Source organism: Hydra vulgaris, chromosome 15, assembly GCF_038396675.1.
Source record: "Hydra vulgaris chromosome 15, alternate assembly HydraT2T_AEP".
In the NCBI taxonomy this organism is placed as follows: domain Eukaryota; kingdom Metazoa; phylum Cnidaria; class Hydrozoa; order Anthoathecata; family Hydridae; genus Hydra; species Hydra vulgaris.
In genome coordinates, this window is record NC_088934.1 from 29,032,501 (window position 1) to 29,052,500 (window position 20,000).

Below are 20,000 nucleotides of genomic sequence, written 5' to 3' on the forward strand. Positions count from 1 at the left end.
CAATAGAAGCTTTCCACCTTATCAATAATATCGAATTCAATTCTAACAATGTTAGTTTTTTTTGGAAGTGTTAATATTCCTTTTTCAAATTTAAGTTTTCTTGCTTTAGTTATGGTTGACTTTGATATATTAAATACTTCAGTTGCTTTCCTTAAAGACCACGAATCTGGAACCAAAGTTGAAATCTGAATCTTTTCTCTTCTATTTGCTGTTTTCAATTTTTCTTGCATTGAAAGTATCAATTTATCTAGATCTTCAGCTTTCTTTTGATGTTCAACATTGGGCTCCTCAGTAACATCATTTTTCAGGTCTGTTGCATTAACATTGAGGATAACTGATAGCTTTTTTGACATAACATCAGTAGCTTGCATTAATTTTCTTTTCCCTAGAGAAATTTTAGCATATTGTGGAACCCCATGAAATTTTACTGGTGATACATCTAATTTATCAAAACTGGTGTTTATAAGTTCTTTTTCTTGTGCAATTTCTATGTCTTTATCAAAAAATGTTTGTTCCAGAAAATTATCTTCGCCATTGTGGTCCTGTAAAGTAGACCAATCATCTAATTTTTTTTACCATTTCTTTTTGACATGACGGACACATTTTAAAACCAGGTGCTGTTTCAATACCAATTGATGATTGATGCAATTTTTTTGGGAATTAGCAAACCGGTTAAGTAAAATTTGCTCATGATGTAAACAGATTTTAACATTAACGTTTAATATTGATAGCCCAGATCTCCATAATAATAAATTTCTATTTCTTTCTGAATAGCTTGATAAATCTTTCAATCCAATTGATTTCGTGTGCACCATTTTATGACATTGATCATTTGATAAAATACCAACTGTACACAAAATCTTGTTCATTTTATTTTTTTCAATTTTTTATTTAGCTATAAATAAACACAAAATACACAGACATATATATTTATTAAAAATGGAAAAAACTTTTATCATTAGTATTTTTAAATATGATAATATGTATTTATTTATTTTTTACTTTTATTTTATAATTTTTTTTTAATTTAATAATTAGCTACAGAGAACAAACAACAGCTGGTAAAATATCAGACTAATACTAAGTCTTAGCATTTTGATATTGAGTGTTTCTTCTGTTTTAGTGAAAGATGACATTATATGACGTTAATTAGAAAGCAAAAATTTATTTTAAAAAGATATATTTATTTGAATTAAAGTTTCTTTAAACAATAGCTTAAAAAGTTTTCTTTTGTATAATATTTGATGACTAATGAAAATTGTTAATGTCAATTAATTTTAAAAAAATTGTGAACACTGACCTATAAAACTCATTTTTTCACATATTACTCATATATTTTTACAAAAAATTTCAAAAAACCCACCTCTAAATTTTGCATTAAAACACTCATTAAAATATCTATTTTAATAAAAACATAAAAAAATTTACAAAAAATTAATGCTACCATGTTTACCAGACCTCCTTTCTGTCTTTGTTAAAATTTCAAAAATATCTGTAGGTGAAGTACAATCCCAATTTTTATATAGTTCTTAATATTTTTATTAAAAACAAATGTCATATTCTGATTCCTCGTCCTAAAAGCTATACTAGTGCTAATTTTCAGCTTAATTACATGTTTAGTTGAACAGTAACTTGTAAAACAAAAACTATAGTAAAATCAAAATGGCCGCCGAACATAAAAAATTGCTAAAAACTGCTGATTTTAAAATAACAATATCTCCAAGACCTATTCGATACTAGTGCTAAAATTTTGCAAGATAGTCTATGTTATTTAGGTGACCGTTTTTACAAAGTATAAAGAAAATCTGAGATGGTGGGTTACATGCCTGTCCCACTTTCTCATGGAATACCTCGTAGGGTATAATCAAATTTTCAAATAGAAATCAAATTTCAAATTAATAAGTTGAAATTTGAATTCTATTTTTACAGAATAAACTAGAAACTTAGATTTAAAATGATTTTTTAAGTATAGTACAATTAAATAAATTAATGTAAGAATTTAATTAGTGCATTATTTCATTCATTTCAGCAAAGAAATATAAGAATATATGACTTTTTCCTTTATTTTAGAAAAAACTAAAAAATGAAGAGAACATATGAAAGCGGAGCTCAAAAACGTAAGAAAAAAGCTGAAAAAGATGAGGAAGTCAAAAAATTACCAAAGCTTGATCAGTTTTTCATTAAAGTAAATGAAAATGCTACTGGATTGGAAACAAATAATTTGTCAGGAATCACTGAAACATCAACTTTAGCTTGTTGTGAATCATCTCCAATAAGTGCAATAACTTTAAATGATCTGAGTGCTCAAATTATTAGACAGAGTGATGCCGGGCTATGGGCTGATTTGTCTAAGGAGGATGTTGAATTATGGATTCAAAAGGGGCCTGAAGTCTGTCAGAATATAAATGACACATTTTTGGCTTCAAAAACGTCGTTTGCAGAAAACGATCGCTATTGCTCAAAAAACCTTTTCACTAGCAAAAAAGCCAATCGTGAAGAATTTAAACGAGAATGGTTAATATATTCACCATCGCTAGGTAGTGTGTTTTGCTTTGTGTGCAAGTTGTTTAGAGTTTCTCAGTTCGCTCTAACAACGCATGGATTTAGAGACTAAAAGAATTCGTTTTCATCGTTAAAAAGTCATGAGAATTCACCCGATAGAGAAGCTTTGATGAAGTATTTAGAGCGTAAAAATAATTATAGTGTAAAAGTTCAGCTGGACTCTGAAATCAGAAAGGAACGAAATTACTGGCGACAAGTTTTGAAACGAGTAGTAGCAGTGATTTGTACTTTAATATAAAAAACTTGGCTTTCAGAGGATCCAACGAAAGTTTCGGCAAAGAATCCAATGGCAATTTTATAGGATTACTGGAGCTTATTTCGAAGTTTGACTCTTTTCTATCTGAACATGTGGAAAATTATGGAATGTTGGATCTGGAAAAACTAATTATTTGTCAAAGATTGTTTGTGACGAACTCGTTGCACTGATGGCCAAGAAAGTTTTACAGTCGATTAGCAACGAAGTAAAAAATTCAAAATGTTTTGGTTTATCCGTCGATTCTACACCAGACATTAGTCACAAAAATCAGCTTTGTATTATCTTGAGATATGTTGATGATACAACATTTGAACCAATTGAAAGATTTATCAATTTTGTGCAAGTCGAGGATCACTCGGGTGAGAAATTACCTAAAGTAACCATCAATTTTTTGGATTCAACTCTCAGCTTGGACATATCCAACTGCAGATCACAATCATATGACAACGCGCCAAACATGTCTGGAAAATATAAAGGTATGAAGACGAAAATTTTGAATATCAATAAGTTGGCCACTTTTTTGCCGTGTGCTGGACATTCATTGAATATAGTGGGTTCATCTAGCGTTGATTGTTGTATAGAGTCAATTAGTTTTTCGGAATAGTTCAACAAATATATAATTTTTTTTCGTCATCAACCAAACGATGGGTTGTTCTAGAGAAATTTTTGGATAGGTCTGTTAAATCTTTGTCTAAAACCCGATGTAGTGCTAGTGCAGACTCTGTGAATACAATATATTGTAACTACGAAGACATAAAAGATTCTTTGAATGAAATCGCGGAAGATTCAAGTTTTTACTCGAATTCGAGAGCGGAGGCACATAATCTGATTGGAAAGATGGACGAATTTGAATTTGCATTACAAACAGTTTTTCGGAACACCGTCCTGAGTCGAATAAACTTAGTTTCAAAATGTCTACAAGATTCAAAAGTTACCCTAGACACTTGTTCGAATTTATACTCATCTCTTGGTGATTTTTTGGATAAATTAGTTGGCGATTATAATGTCATTGAAGCAGAAGCGAAAAAGTTGCTTCCAGACACCGACTACACAATCAGAAGGCAACGAACAAGCAAAAGATTTCCAGATGAATCTCAAACACCACAAACCAAATTGACTCCTAAAGAAGCATTTCAAACAAATATATTTGAGAAAAGTTTGAAAATACTCAGTGTAAACTTAAAAGAACGGGCTAAAGTTTATCAGGATATTTTCGCACTATTTTGATTTTTGATAAATTTAAACATATCACATGAGCAGGGGCGGATTTAGGTATGTGGTGGCCCCTGGGCGGAATATACTGTGGGGGCCCCTTATAAATAAATAAGGAAATATAGTTTTTTACTTATTGAATAATATTTATTATTATGTTTAGTAGTAGTAACACTAGTAGCAGTTAACTACTATTTAATAATAAATAATTATAAAATCAATCAAATCGAGTATAACTAGTTACTAGTTATACTCGATATTATGATAATATTACTTAATATACTAGTTACTGTAACTAGTATATTAAGTAATATTATCATAATATTCAGTGTAAGTAATTAAATGAAAAATAATAAATAAAAATAATAATGTCAAGTAATTAAAATTAAATGCCGGGAACTTTTCTTAATTTTATTTGTACAAACTTATCAATAACGTTTTGAAAATCAAGTTTTCTTAAAATATCAGACTCAGAGTTCATTATCGCTAGTTGATTGAGCCTGTCTCCGTCCATAGAAGTACGCAATCTATTTTTTATGTCCTTTAAATTAGAGAATGATCTTTCACTATTGCTGTTTGTAATCATAATAACAAGATAAATACGAAGACATTAGGACATTCAACATTAGGAAAACAATCTTTTACTTCCTTATTAATTAATATTTTATACATTAAATGTTCTTGACTAATATTGTGAAATTCACTGCTTTCATCTTTAAAATGTTTATAAAATTCTTTAAATTGAATAAGTTCGTTTCCTAAGTGTTCATCAATATCATCCTGGTAAATTTTAACAAGTTTAATTGCTTCATTTTTAATTTCTTGGTTACTTAGTTGTTCTATTTTTCGAAGAAAGCCAAATCATTGTTATACCAATTCATAAGCAGACAATCGTTTAACCAAGTTAGAAATAAATGTATCAATTACAGGTAAAAAATTTTGAATTTTGAATTTTTGAGAAGAAGTTAAATCTACCTCGGGTGTTTCATAAAAATCTATTGGATTTAAACGGATATTTCATTGCCGTTTACGGTGTTTCAAATAATCTGTTTTTTCCGAAATTTCTACTCCTTGTTTTTCATATTGATCAAAGTTATCACGTTTAGCTTGAACAAAATTCTTTAAAGACTTAATAGCAGATATTGCAGTATTAAGGTCTAATGTCGCATCTTGCAGTAATTTATTAGTTTTATCTACTCCTTCAAGGATATTATTCCAAAAAACCATGTAAATTCCAGTTTCAAGTGTGCACAATTTGTTGTATAAACAATTTACATCGCAACGCGTTTTTGTTGTTTGTTCAAAGTCATCAGCTATTTGAATAGTATAAGAGCTTTTGTTGCATCAGATCTACATGACCAGCGTGTAGTATTAACTCGTTGTGGTACATGGATACGGGTTTTGGTATTTTCTAAACTTAGAGCTTTAACCAGTAGTTTATAACGTTTTGTTGATGCCGTAAAAAATACATATAACTGCTATAAAAAGTTAAAAAATTCAACAGCAGCAGTACAGCACTCGGCTGCTGCTTTTCCTACCAAATTTATGGAATGTGTAGCACATGGAATCCAGGAAATTAGTTTATTATTTTTCAGAATTTTTGATTGGAGACCATTATACTTCCCACTCATTGCAGAAGCATTATCATACGATTGGCCTCTACAATTTTTTATGTTTAAGTCATATTTATTTAAAAAGTTTATTAAACCATCATACATATCTTGAGCTTTATGGCCTTGGTTTGGCATAAATACCAAAAATCTTTCAACTGGTGTATCTTTTTCAATATATCTAAAAACTAATGTTAATTGATCTATATGACCTTTATCAGGTGTTGAATCTAATGAAATTGAAAAATATTTAGATAATTTTATACGAAAAATTATTTCATTCAAAACATTATTTCCCATTATTTCTATTAATTCTTCACAGATAGTAGAAGATAAATAGTAAGTGTGCCCACTTCCACGATTTGCATGATTTTCAATATGCTGTTTAAGAAAATAATCATACTCAGCTAATAGCTCTAGAATTCCAAGATAGTTACCATTTTTAGACGAACCGACAATTTCATTTTTACCAAGTAATGCTAAACCTCGTTCACATATAAATGTTATAACACTTACGAGTCTCTTGATTATATTACGCCAGTAACTCTTTACATCTTCACTTTGTTTTATAAGTTCATTGTTAATACGGCCTAATTCTTCTGAACGAACAGCTAAATTTATCACAGAATTTAAATGATCTTCGGAAGTTTCATGACTTATTAATCGATTATTTGCATGCTTCCAGTCACAGAAACCATCATGAGTAAATTGACTGCGTGTTTTGGACATTAATTTACAAACAAAACAAAAAATGCTACCATTGAATGGTGAAAAACATAACCATGAACGCTAAATTATTTATCCGCTAGCAGTTTTTCGCTCAAACAATGATTTATTACATTTACGAGTAAACTTCACATCAAACTGTTTTTTTGATTTTTGTATAAATAATTATCCATTACAAATTTGTAAATTTGAACTTCCTACTTTTGCCCAATAATCTATTAATCCTGTCATATTTTCAGGCCATAATCCTATATCTAAATTTACGCTTTCATTTGTTTCTTCAAAAATATTTTGAGGTGAAGGGTTTTCGGCAATAGTTACTAGTTGAGGCGGTAGAGCAATTTGATATGACTGAAATAAAAAAAGTATTTAAAATATGTACCTAATGGAAAATAAACTGATAAGACTTTTTTAAATTTGTATTTATAATATTAATGCGTTTGATTTTCAAATTTTATTATTATTATTTTTTTTTTAATTAATATATACCTAAGTGGCCAATATATGTATAATTTTTTTCGATTTTAAACAATTTTAATTAGGAAAGATAAATTTGAAGAGATAAGTATAGTATAGTATGTATACATGAAAAAAATATTAATTGTAATATTTATTATTTAAACTACCTAACCTGCATATATTTTATTATTATATGCTATTAAATATAAAAAATAAAAAATATGTATTATTAAATGTAATATTTATTCTTTGTATAGTAATTGTAAAACTTTGAACCTCAGAAGAAGAAGAAGTTGTGTTGGACTGTGTTATGAAAAACTCTGTCATTCGCCTAGTTTTTGAAATTATTTCCGTATTTTTTTAATCTTTTTCTTTTGCCAATTTTCGTTTATCTGCACCACTCATATAAACTCGCTTTAATTTATGACGATCTTCTTCCATTTTTAAATCTTAACACTATTCACTGGTTAACTTATAATTTAAGAAACAAATAAAGTCTGTAACTATTGTCTATTGTGTATCAAACTGTTGTTAATTGACGTCTGACATGCAATAAGTGCAACGAACAAATAACGATAATTTATCTACAAACAGATTGTCTGTAATGTGTATATTTCCGAAAACCCACATGTGTATATTTAGAAACACATTTACTAATATTATTACAATCGACGGTGCACACCGATCGCGGACGGCATAAACTATCTTATCTTGATTTTTAGAGACCATTCATTGTCAATAAACGTAAATACATCTATTATTAGTTAGTAAAATAAAAATTTTTAAATGTCCAAAAAATGTTCAATATTATTTAATTAAATATGTGTAAATATAAATAAAATATTTTTTCTGTATTTTAATTTAAATATCATAAAACTGTGGGGACCCCGAATTTGTGGGGGCCCCCTTGGCTGCAGCCCACTCAGCCCTCCCTTAAATCCGGCCCTGCACATGAGGATTTAAAAACTAACGTCCAAAAAATTATGGAGCAATACAGTGAAGATATCGATGAAGATTTGTATAATGAACTAATTCATTTACATAACTATATTAAGTTAATCTGCAAAAGTGAAGATTTACCTTTAAGTCATTTATCATTATGTAAAATTATTAAAGAAAAAAAAAAGGAAATTGTGTTTCCAAATTCCGAAACAATTTTAAGAATCTATTTATGTTTGATGCTCACTAACTGTTCTGGAGAACGAAGTTTTTTAAAGTTAAGACTAACGAAAAATTATTTAAGATCAACTATGATACAAAATACATTAAATAGTTTTTCATTGCTATCAAGTAATGTAGATTTGATGAAAAAAATCGATTTCGACGAATTGATTGAAGAATTTGCTAAGGAAAAGTGTAGAAAAAAATTAATGTAAAATTTGAAAATGAAACATATTTTCACATACCGAAGTCCTTTTTTTAAATTTGATTGAGTGTCAATATTTGAAGTTGCTTTTAAAAGTACATTCTTGATTCTTGAATAAAGGATTAATATATCATTTTAGGGGCCCCAAAATTTGAATTTGCCTAGGGTCCCAAATGGGGTAAATCCGGGCCTGTATATATATATGTATAAATATATATATATAAATATATATATATATATATATATATATATATATATATATATATATATATATATATATATATAAATTATGTTAGTTTATTCTACAAACAGAGTGCTCAATGTTCTAAATGAACAGAGCAATAATAAATTAGTAAAAACACTTATCTAATTTTTGATTACTTCAACAATGTGTTTCACTATCAGTAGATGAACCTGCTGATGGTGAAACACAGTGTTGAAGTAATCAAAAATTAGATAAGTGTTTTTACTAATTTATATATATATATATATATATATATATATATATATATATATATATATATATATATATATATATATATATATATATATATATATGTATGTATATATATATACACATCATCATTATATTTTTTATTTAAATATTTAATAATATATTGGATCTATTATATAAAAAATTTGTTTGCAAAATATTAATCATTGTTAAGCAAATACAAGATACATATATACAGGTACCTTCATTTGCATCCGTTTTATACGCGTTTTATTTTTTAACATTGCTTTTAAAAAGTTTCCCGTTTTTTTCATGGTTTTTTGGTTTAAGCTATATACATGATGGAAGAGCTTTAAAACGTTATTAAAACTACGTACCGTAAAATTTTATTTTATTTTTTCGTATAAACTAAAGCTTAAACTTAGTAAAAATGTTGTGGTTGTAAAAAAAATTTATACCTTTCTTATTTAGCAAATCTAGCTAAAATAGGTAATTTTGGCATGAAAAATTTATTTTACCCACACAAATGCTCAAAAATGAAACTAACATGCTCATATAGATTATTTATAGATCTTTCATTTGATATATAACAATCGATATTTTGTGTTAATTTTGTGTGTTAATGTTAATTGTTAATTGTACATGTTAATTTTTGCATATAGTTGCTACCAAATAACGGCAAATCGCTTTTTTTTAATAGCCCTTTCTTTATTCTTATATTTTAAATGCTCAGAAAGAAAAATAATATCCTCGTACAGTTTATTTACAGATCTTTCATTTGGTATATAATAATCATTATTTAAACATATATACTTCATGTTTAAACATATATACTTCATGTTTAAAAAGGTTAAACAAAACTGCAAGCTTATAACGGCAAACTACTTATTTTTGCCAGCACCAATATTCTTGTCTTAAAATCATTTTCTACCTGCATTAAAATGTGCCTAAACAATTTTTTTAAACTTTTATTTTTTTGTTTTTATTAAATTATTATAGAGTTAAAGTGTTACAAAGTAGGATATAATAAACATTTTTTATTACGTAAGTAACAGTACATTATGTGTATTTCATGCGATGTTGTATTAAGTCCAATTTTTAAAATCGTTTCCTTGTGCTTTGTAAAAATGTATTTTTACAAAGCACGCTACATTTTATCTAGCTTTTATCACACTATATTTTATCTAGCCTTAAAGGGGTGACGTCCATAAAGGACGTCACCCTTTTCAGACCCCCTCCTCCCCTCCTTTGTCACCGATTGTCCCTTTTCCCTATACCCCCTTAAAAAGGACGTCAAGAAATTGAGCCCCCCCCCCCCCCCCCCTTTAAGAATCATCCAGAATCTGATTAGGTATTTCCACGTTTGTTTTTGTTCTTTTGCCTTTCTGAAAAAAAAATTACTTAATATTACTTTAGTCTTATACGACATATTAAATTTAATCAAAGTAAACCATGGGAACTTGCCTCACTTATCTGAAGTGGTATCAACGACATCTATTGGCTCAATAAATTGATCTGAAAAAAGCTGGAACTTTAAAAAGGAAGAACTGGCATGGGAAGGAACAGATTGCTTGGTTGTTTGATGGGCCCAAAATGACATTAAACAACATTTTTGTTTCAAGACCATTGAGGTATACTTTTGGATCAAAGTCTTTACTTGAACCTCCAAATCTTGCTTTTCCTTGATCATTCCATATTTTAGCGACTTTTTTTTAACTATCGGCTTCTTTCTCGAACGGATGAGCATTATTGTAAGATTTTATAAGCGAATTTAGAAGACTATTTTTATCCATCTTTTATTATACAGACAACAATGATCTTTGACACTTTTGCCACACATTAAAAAAATAATTAAAAAATATGCTTTATGTTATAATTTCTGCACAACCAATTCCCTTTAGACAATCATTTGTAATATTTGCTTTTGACAATCATTATTAACTGCTACACAAGCAATTCCCTTTGGACAAATATTTGTAAAACTCTATTTAAAAATCATAAATAATATCAACACTAAGTCCTTGGGGACAAATTTCGCAAAAAGAACTAGCGCGTAAACACGTAACGATCAACTAATGGTATATATGATACGAGAAACTACCAAGGGTTGACCAATATATAATTAATTGTAATATATTCAATATACTTATATATACAAAAATAAATATATTGTCCTCCTCCCCCTTGTCTTTTTGTCCTTTTAATCTGGACCCCCTCCCCCCCCCCCCCCACCTTATTTTGGATGACGTCCTTTATGGATGGCCCCAAAGTTGCAGATCTTTTTTCTAGTCGACCTAGGATTATAAATTTGGTATCAAAATTCACCATTTATTAATCTTGATATAAATCTTCGTTCCCAAAAAAGTTCAGTGTGATACTTGTTACGCATTCAAAGCAGGCAGTGTTTCAAAGGAAGACTATGACCTGCATATTACTTAGAAAAATAGGGCTCGAGCTGAAAAAGAATGGGACAAACAGAAGGCAGTTGATGGATAAATATATTGCTTGACGGCAGACATAGAATCTGTTAAGTTAACCCCCATGTAAAATATATAAAGGAGGCCCGGCAAACTCCCTTCCCTTATGAGGCTGCATACTTGAAATACGACTTTTTCAAGGATTTCTATTACGACTCAGTTCGTCCAGGAAGAAAGAAAAATGACCCATGTGTCGTTGATGTTCGCTGTTTCCAGTACCTACACACAGGAACAACTCAATACAAATTATCTTTTGATGGAAGTTTTGTGGATTTGCCTAAAAACCAATCAAAGTTAAGAAAAAAGAGTCACCTATACAACTATTTAAGGAAAGGATTCCGCTTCCATACACCAAATAGAAACATTTACAAGACTTGAAGTATGACATCCCAGAGGATTACCATCACTTTTATGACTCCCTCCCTTACAAGAAATAATTTTGTGAAGACAACTACAGATGTTGGAAGACACTTAAAAGTTACCCATTAGAACACCGAAAAAGATATATGGGGTTATGTAACTGTTTAGCGTTACTATTTTTTAAAAGACTGCCTTTTCACAGTTTTATATGTCTTTTAGTTAATAAATTCTGTCCTTTTTCATTTTAGACAATGCTGTTTTATTATTGACTTACCTTCTTAAACAACACTTATCTCAGACAAAACTTTAGGTCAATTCCACGTATCTTAGAAAATTGCCCATATTTAAAAGCAAAAATTTATTTTAATCAAATCAAGATTTTAAATAAACAAACAAAAGAATTTAATAGTTTTTTTAGTTTTTTATTTCTGTTGTTTTTTTGAAAAATATCACGTTTATTGGCTCTTCTGAAAAGTTGTGATTTTTTAGATACGTAGTGTTAGAGTTTAGCCATCGATATGTATAAATACTGGAGAATTCTCACGGTTAGCACGGATCCTGATAATGCCTACCTAGCTGATCCAAGAACACCACTTATACGGAAAGATGGCGTACACATCAAGGTACCCTGGGATGCAAATTTTAAAATCTTTTAATTTTGTCGGCGGAAAAAAATTTAATTTGAATGTTCAAATTGAGCAAAATTTTGACTTCATAGTACGCCAATAAAAACACTTCAGGGCCAATAAAAACATTCATGGCCAGGGGGCAATGGCCCCCTTACTATTGATGCTTACTGGTTAGATCAGTTATGCAGCGCAACAATGTTTCTTTGTACTCTGGATGATTATTGTTTTGCTTATATCTCGACCAATGTTGATAAAAATATTGATGAGAAGTTTCGACAGTTTGTTCACTATAGGACCCCAAAGGGGATCCTTTGTGACTGACGAAATCCTTGATGTGGTAGAAGACAGCGTGAATTTTAGGTGTTACGCTTGCACCAGTTATTATCAAGTAACACCTTTTGAAATGCAAAGCAAACCTTTTGAAATGCAAAGCAAACCTTCACAACTAAGTTGCTTTTAAATGCTTCAATTATGCACAAAATGTTGGGAACCATGTTTGAACCAACAAATAGCTGCAGCACCTCCACATTTTTAAGAAGTTTTCTGCATTCATTTCCCTCAAATTAGCCCCCATGATATGGGCTCAGTTGAATGTGGAGGGCGGCTGGCCACTTAACAGCTTCTATCCAAGCAGTTTTAAGGATTTTAAAAAATGGTTGACCACTCCTAAGAGGAGATGCAATTCCATCGGTGGGATGATTTCCAAAATCAGAACACTGACAGGCCCGCAGATGATTGGCTTTCGAATGACATTACCGAACAGCTTTGCATTAGCAACAACCCCACCAGATTGCTGAAAAGACTCGAGGCTTGAATTGATTGAGTCCAGTGTTCGCAAGTTTTCAGATTTGGCAAGACACTTGGATTTGACATCACACCATGTGCAAGGTCGTACTTGAATGGGTTTGAAGACCACAAATTATACTTGCAACTTTCATATCACAAGCCAAAATTAGTTTAACTCCATTTGCATTATTCAGTGACTAAATTTGTTCAACACTAGGGTGTGTTTCTGGCAAATTTTTTGAGACCCCAACAAGAATTTGTCTCTTGGCTCCAGTGTCTTTACCAGCTCTTAGAGTGAGAGGTTGTTGTTGTTGCGGTGAGCTGCTTTCATCTCGTAACGCAGTATTGACATTGCTTAGGTAAAACTTGAGAAAACCTTTGCCATCATCAATTACGAGCTTTACGTAATAGGCACCAGAAATTTTGCGGGACTGAATAACATCATTTACAAGATTTGATAAATCATTGCAGTGAGCAACAACCCGAACTGTACCAGAATTTCCTTTTCCGTCAGTGATTTTTAATTCACTGCAGGTGAAGAAATCGCTCAAGTGTTTACCTGCTCTTAGAAAATTCATGAAGAAATTTGGTTCTACCATCTTGCTGCTTGATGTTTGGTTTACAGTTTTAACAAGTTTCTTTAATCTTTTATTTGATAGACCCGTATTTAATTGTACATTTACAAGGGCTATAGTGGTCAATTTTGGAGCGCTTGATGGTGGCTGAGCACTGCTTTGACCTAAAACAAAAACATACATATTTTATAGTTACAATAAACTTTGTTTATAAACAAGGTTTATTGTTTATAAACAAAGTTTATTGTAACTATAAAATATGTATGTTTTGGTTTTATCTTTAAAGAACTGCTAAAATAATTTGAGTTATTAGAGATTGGGCAGCTGAAGTTTATAGCATACTGCTTATAATGAACATTTTCACCATCTTTAAAAATAGTATTTAAAGTATTTGTATAAAAAGAGTACATTGAGCTACTTATTAATAAATATTTTGTGGAGAAAATCAAAAAACAAGTCTTAAAATGTAATCAGATACTATTTATTGGTAATACAATATAAAAACTAGGGTTTAAATAGTTATTTCTTCACTTTATTTTGAAAGTAATTGTATTTAAGATGGTTTTAAGAGTCAATACAAAAAAAATTAAAAGATCTGCTTTTTTGTTTGTTTTACCAACTGGTAGTCATTTGACCAGGTTTTGCACTTTTTTTAGCATTTTGGATGAAGTTTATACCTTAGGAAATGTTGATACGTTCACGTTATGCATTCATAGCCAGGGGGCCATGGCTTATCCACTTTTTTTAAAGGACCTTTTGTTTGAGAATTGTAGGCTCTTTTTTAATGTTGTTTTTTATTTAGAAATAGAGGAGTTGCCCCCCCCCTTTCTCACACACACACTTTTAAAGCCGTGTCGACGGATTCAAACCACGCTTTTAGTAGCAAATCAATATTTTGGTCTATATAATAAAAATGGTACATGTACCAATAAAATATTCATAATAAAAATTGTTAGTATTACATAGTAGAACACTCATATAACCATTATTTTAAAAATAGTGACTGAATATCAAAGTAATCGGTAACGCTTTGAGGTATAAGTAGCAAAAAACTGACAAAGTATAAACTAAAAATGCCATAAATCCTAAATCAGTCAACCAATTAGACTGAAATTTTGTCAAGAGTTTGTTGTTGCTGTAGGCTACACTTGCACCAATTTTTATCAAATTATGTGGAGTGGTTCATACTCTACAAATGTTTTTATTGGCGTACTATGAAGTCAAAATTTTGCTCAACTTGAACATTCAAATTAAATTTTTTTCCACAGACAAAATTAAAAGGTTTCAAAATTTGCATCACAGGGTACCTTAAAAAAAAACAAAGTTGAAAACAACAACAAAAACAAAGTATATGTCTAAAAAATATATATAAACATAAAAAATAAAATGATTCCCGCTAAAAAATGAGGCGTTGATTTGATGTTGATTCGATGTTTCTCGTCAACATTGATTCCATATTGATTTTTTGTCCAAAATGTTAATAAAGAAAAAATCTAAAAAAATGCATAAAACCATTCTTACCCACTATCATATGATACAGGGTGTATGTTTTAAAATTTATCTACAATGAACCACCAGAGACATTAAACAGGCCCCAGCGTCCTCGCTCATCAACAACTTTCCAAAAGCAAAAGCTGATTTTTATGGAGTATTACCTCCACAACGACTAAGAGAACTCATCTATTATTAAAAAAATAAAAATTACTTAAGGGTCAGAATACATATTATGTTCATTCTATATGAATGAAATTGTCTTGATTTCAATACATGGATTTTTTAAATTGATTATTGAATCACTTTTCTGATTTAATTTAAAATTTTGAAAATTTGTGGGAACTATATGTAATCCTTGATATTAAAATAAAAAGCTACAGTAGTACCTTTTTATCTATTTTTGCCATCCAACTCAACGCAACTTTTTGAAAATCTTAAAAAAAAAATGTATTAAAATAAATAATATTATTATTATTTATGTAAAATATTTTGTAAAAAATTAACCATGAAAAATTATCTAAATGGAAAAAATAAATAAAACTTTGATTAACACATTGAAATGTACATTCTTAAAAATTTAATTTACCCTGGCAAGACAAATGTCTTTCTCTGCTATCCTCTTTATCCAAAACACAATTTTTAGAGCCATTTTCTACCTAGGTATAGATAAATTATACATACAAAAATTAAACAAAATTTTCAAACATTCTATAGTGATTTTTATTTAAACTTGTCAACAAACATATATTTATAAAATATTTGTCAACAAAATTATATTCTATAACATATAGTTCTGATTTCTACTAATTTTTTTACTGCACACGCACACAGATTTTAATTAAAACAAAAGCAACATTAGGACTTTTTTTTACCAATATATTTGAAGACAACATCATTTTCCCTTGAGATAGATTAGTTTCTTTCGAGAAGTCAATGTTATTTTCAGCAACTGAAAAGCTTGCTATTTCACTGTGTAAATGGGGAGTTGATTTAAAAACATCTATAATTCAGTAAAAAAAAAAGCATGTTTATTTTAACAAACCATTATTTTACTTTTACAAAAATAGTTAACCTGCCATATTTGAAATCATATTAGATGTTCTTTGGCTATTTGAACTATCAAAATAATGTCTTATCAATATCTTCATCACTTTCACAGAATGTCATTGCCGTCTTTCTCCTTTAATGTAAACTTTACTTTTTAAACAAAAAAAGTGCATGATTTGTGTAATTCTTTATTGCTTTATAAATTTTTTATTTATTAAAAACTAATTTTAGTTTTTAATAAATAAAAAAATCTCTGCGGTGACAGTTTCAATATTTGAAGCATCTGATGCTTTTTCTAAGCGTGACTGAGCTTCTTCATAAAAATTATTTATCAATATCTAATGAAAATGTAATTGAAATGTTTGCGGCAAAAGCAGGCCCTATGAGAGCGAGGTGCAGTTGGTGCACTGCATGAAAATTAATGAATTTTAATGAAAAACCCATGAAAATTAGTGAACTTTTTAGTTTTTAAAAAACACTAAAAGTTTAAAAAAAAAACTAAAAGTTTTTAAAAAAAACTAAAAACATTGTTAAAAAAACTTTTTTTATAAAGACTCCAAAATAAAAATGTTTTTGTCAACGATTAAAAAACTTTTTTTAATCGTTGGAAATCTTCTTTAAACATTCTAAAGACATTCAGAACATATAATTTAAACAAATACCCATTGGAATATTGGATTTAAAATAAGTGATATTAAATGAGAGAATAGTTATATTGTAATGGGGGGCCCAAAATAAATTTGCACCAGCACATGTTTATCCTCTCCAGTGCCCTGGTCAAAACATACAGTTCAGTATCTAATTCAATTATTTTACATTTTTTTATAGTAATATGCAAACCTGTAGTGTATAAAATCCTAGCTGGGTATATCTTCCCAGAGGTTGATGCCTGCAAGGTTGTGACAGCTTTACGAATTGCAGCGGAACTTTTAAATGGCAGCCAGAAGCATTTCCCATCATTTTTCCTCTAACTTTTAGCAATCACTTCCACTTCTTTAATTTTTCCATTTAAAATTGACATTTCAATATTCTGGTGCAATTTAATTCTAAACAATGTTATATAAGTTACAAAATAAAATTAAAAATACATTAAAGATTAAAAACAATGAACTTTGTAAAATGCTTTTTAAATTTATTAATGTAAAACACCAGCATAAATATTTTATTATTTCTATAAACATACCAGGTATTTGTTTCACAGAGAAAAATTTATAAATTAAAATGCATTCAACTCACTTTAAAATTATTCAATAAACTATATATTTGACAAATTTATAACAAATTTTACAAAATGACACATGCACAGACATTCTTTAAAAATTGATGGTCTGCAAGTATAATCAAAATTTGTGTTTTTAATTCAAGAAATCAGAGATCGTAAGCAATATCACAATGTCTAAGCAGAAAAAAAGCATAACCACCTTTTTGAACAGGTATCATCAAGCCTTTTTTCAAAAGTTTTTTTTTTCAGAAAAATTGTTTTTAGGTTGGCTAATGAATTTACATAACAAACGTCTAAATAAGATGTTTCAGAACAATCAGAAAAAAACTTTTGAACTGAATGAGGATTTAGAGCCTTGCATTTTAAAAGATCTACCAAATCCTCCTCTACAAAAATAAACCCTTTGTCTTGAATGAAATAAACTCTCGTAGATTTGATGTGATCTTTTTATTTACCACTTGGACAGAAATTTCTTTACCAATCCTTTCTCTAAGAAAAATATCCAACCTTTTTCTCTCATCTAGTTGATTCACTACTTGGGCAACAGTCTGATGTTATTTTCGCACCATTATTTTAATTTGACCCAAAAAGTTTTCAAAAGCAAAAGCTGATAGATGATCAAGACTCTCCCCAAAGTTAACACAATCATCAGCTAAACTTCTCTAACAAACCATTAAGCAACTGTTTAGCATATGCCACTAACAATTTATTTTTTACCATTTCATCAGAAAGCAGTATGTGCATAGCAATTGAAAGAGAAATAAATAAGTCATAGCTAGTTTTATTTATTTTTCCTTTTTAAAACAACAGATCCAGCATAAAGTAGAAAGAATTGAAACTATGTTGCTTTTCCACTTCTCAAGTTCATTTAAAGAGTGTGGTCTACGTTGAAAATTGGATGGTGTATAACTTCATAAATTTATGAGTTGATTTGAAATACTGTCTTTAACAGATTGACTTATTCTAATACATCGGGGACCTTTACACCAGTTTATTAGAAGTTTTTTAACTACCCCAAGTCATATAAGGTGCATATAGTCCAATGGGAATCCAGTTACCATTGGGAAATTTAACTGAACAAGCGGAGAAATACTCTCAACCTTCCTCTTTATACAAATTATTTTTAAAAGCCATTCTATTACGAAGTAAACCAGTTGTTTCCAATAATCTTACACCATCTTTTTGTGTGCCAACTGCCATACATCTTTCACAGCTATGGTAGCCACTATGCCCTATAATGCATTTAACAAATGCTCTTGCAGGCGCAAGAGCATTTGTTAAATGCATTATAGGGCACAACAACAAAAGCTTTAATAGTCACCTGCAACTGTTTATACCCATTAGTTTGCAATTTTTTCATTTCAAGAATAAAATCTTTAAAGTACTCATTCAAATTGTTTGGTTTTCCCTGACCATACCAAATTGCAACAACGTATGGTCCTTTTCTGTTAATTGTAATTAGTATAGGCTAAATGGAAGTCTTTTTACTATTGTACATAGGTGCACCACCAATACTTACAATTAGATCAAGCTTTTCCTTATTTCCAACTGTTGATATATAATAATCAATTGCACTTTCAACTCCAAGATATATATAATCGCCTCCACTGACATATAAAACATTAAATTTTTGAAGAGATTTTTGTAATGTCTGCCTGCATTTCGGTATAGATGGAGTAAATTTATTTAAGTGAAATAAAAGTGCATTTAAAGCATTATCTTTTATACAGTATTTTAATGACCACTCATATAAAAAATCTTTTGTTGAAGTTAGATTATCAATACTACTGTATAAACTTTTTTTAACAGCAATGTCATCAACATCATCATAATTAGATTTAACTTTACTTAAACAAAATTTATTTTCAGGCTAAGTGATTGAAAACATCAATATACCAATGTACACATCTTTAGAAACTTTAAAAATCTTTTGAATGTCTGAATCTAGATGAAAATAATTCCCTCTACCAACAATATTGCACTCTTCAAGAAGATATTTTATTCTTTTTTCAGTATCTCGTTTTTCTTTCATAAATTCTCTCATGTATAGGCTTCTGTCACATTTAGGCATTATTATCTTTATTTTATTATATCACAGAAGAAAAAAAAGAAAAGAATTATTATTCTTATACAGAAAAAACCAATTTAAATTGTATTTTGTACTATATGATTTAAGTTTGCAGTCAGAATTTATCAGGCAAATACTTGCAGTCATAAACATTACTAATTTGCTATGGTAATAGTAATGTTAAAGAATTACCCTAATTTCATTAGGATAATCTTTATTCAAGAACTGAAAATATAATTAATAAATAAAATATATGTTTTTCAATAAAGTTTATATTCATTTATATTCATGTATATTCATTTCATTATTTTCATTATATTCATGTATTCATGTTTTTCATTATATTCATCATTTCATTCATTATATTCATGTATATTCATTTCATACCGTAATATAATTAAAATTTGAACAAACGTTTTATTACCACCAAAAATAACAAAAAAATCCCAGCAGAACATGCTGTTTGCTCAGCAAATTACTGTTTGTAATCGGCTCAATAAATTTGTTTTTTGTCAACAGAAAATCAACGAACGCTCAGTGTTTGTAAATAAACGTTGATTTGCTGTTGATAATATTGCCATTGCTACAACATCCATTTATAGTTGATCGCTGTTGATCGCTAATGTTAACGCAAAATCAACGTTGACCAAAATCAACGCTTCATTTTTTAGAGGGTTAAGTAAATGAATATAAGAGA

General features: G+C 29.2%; 1 protein-coding gene and 1 long non-coding RNA gene across 7 annotated transcripts in view; one reads left to right on the forward strand and one right to left on the reverse strand.

Annotated features, from left to right (window-relative positions):
• The window catches only part of LOC136091378 (zinc finger MYM-type protein 5-like), a 17,886-nt gene extending 13,599 nt beyond the window's left edge, over window positions 1-4,287 (forward strand). Inside the window, exon 2 of the mRNA XM_065818857.1 lies at window positions 2,071-4,287. Within this exon, the coding sequence (XP_065674929.1) occupies window positions 2,084-2,614 (531 nt within the window). The 5' untranslated portion in view covers window positions 2,071-2,083 and the 3' untranslated portion in view covers window positions 2,615-4,287. The remainder of the gene's footprint in view (window positions 1-2,070) is intronic.
• Window positions 1-17,062, reverse strand: part of LOC136091379 (uncharacterized) — a 29,894-nt gene extending 12,832 nt beyond the window's left edge. For 5 of the 6 annotated variants that reach the window (XR_010643946.1, XR_010643943.1, XR_010643945.1 and 2 more), the window contains exons 1-3: window positions 15,553-15,685; window positions 15,353-15,399; window positions 14,994-15,152 (exon numbers count right to left, since the gene is read on the reverse strand). This is a non-coding gene — a long non-coding RNA (uncharacterized LOC136091379). Of the gene's footprint in view, window positions 1-14,993; window positions 15,153-15,352; window positions 15,400-15,552; window positions 15,686-15,838; window positions 15,967-16,853 lie in introns of those variants that run through there. The other variant, XR_010643944.1, reaches the window with a different exon arrangement.
• Window positions 17,063-20,000: the final 2,938 nt, after the last annotated feature.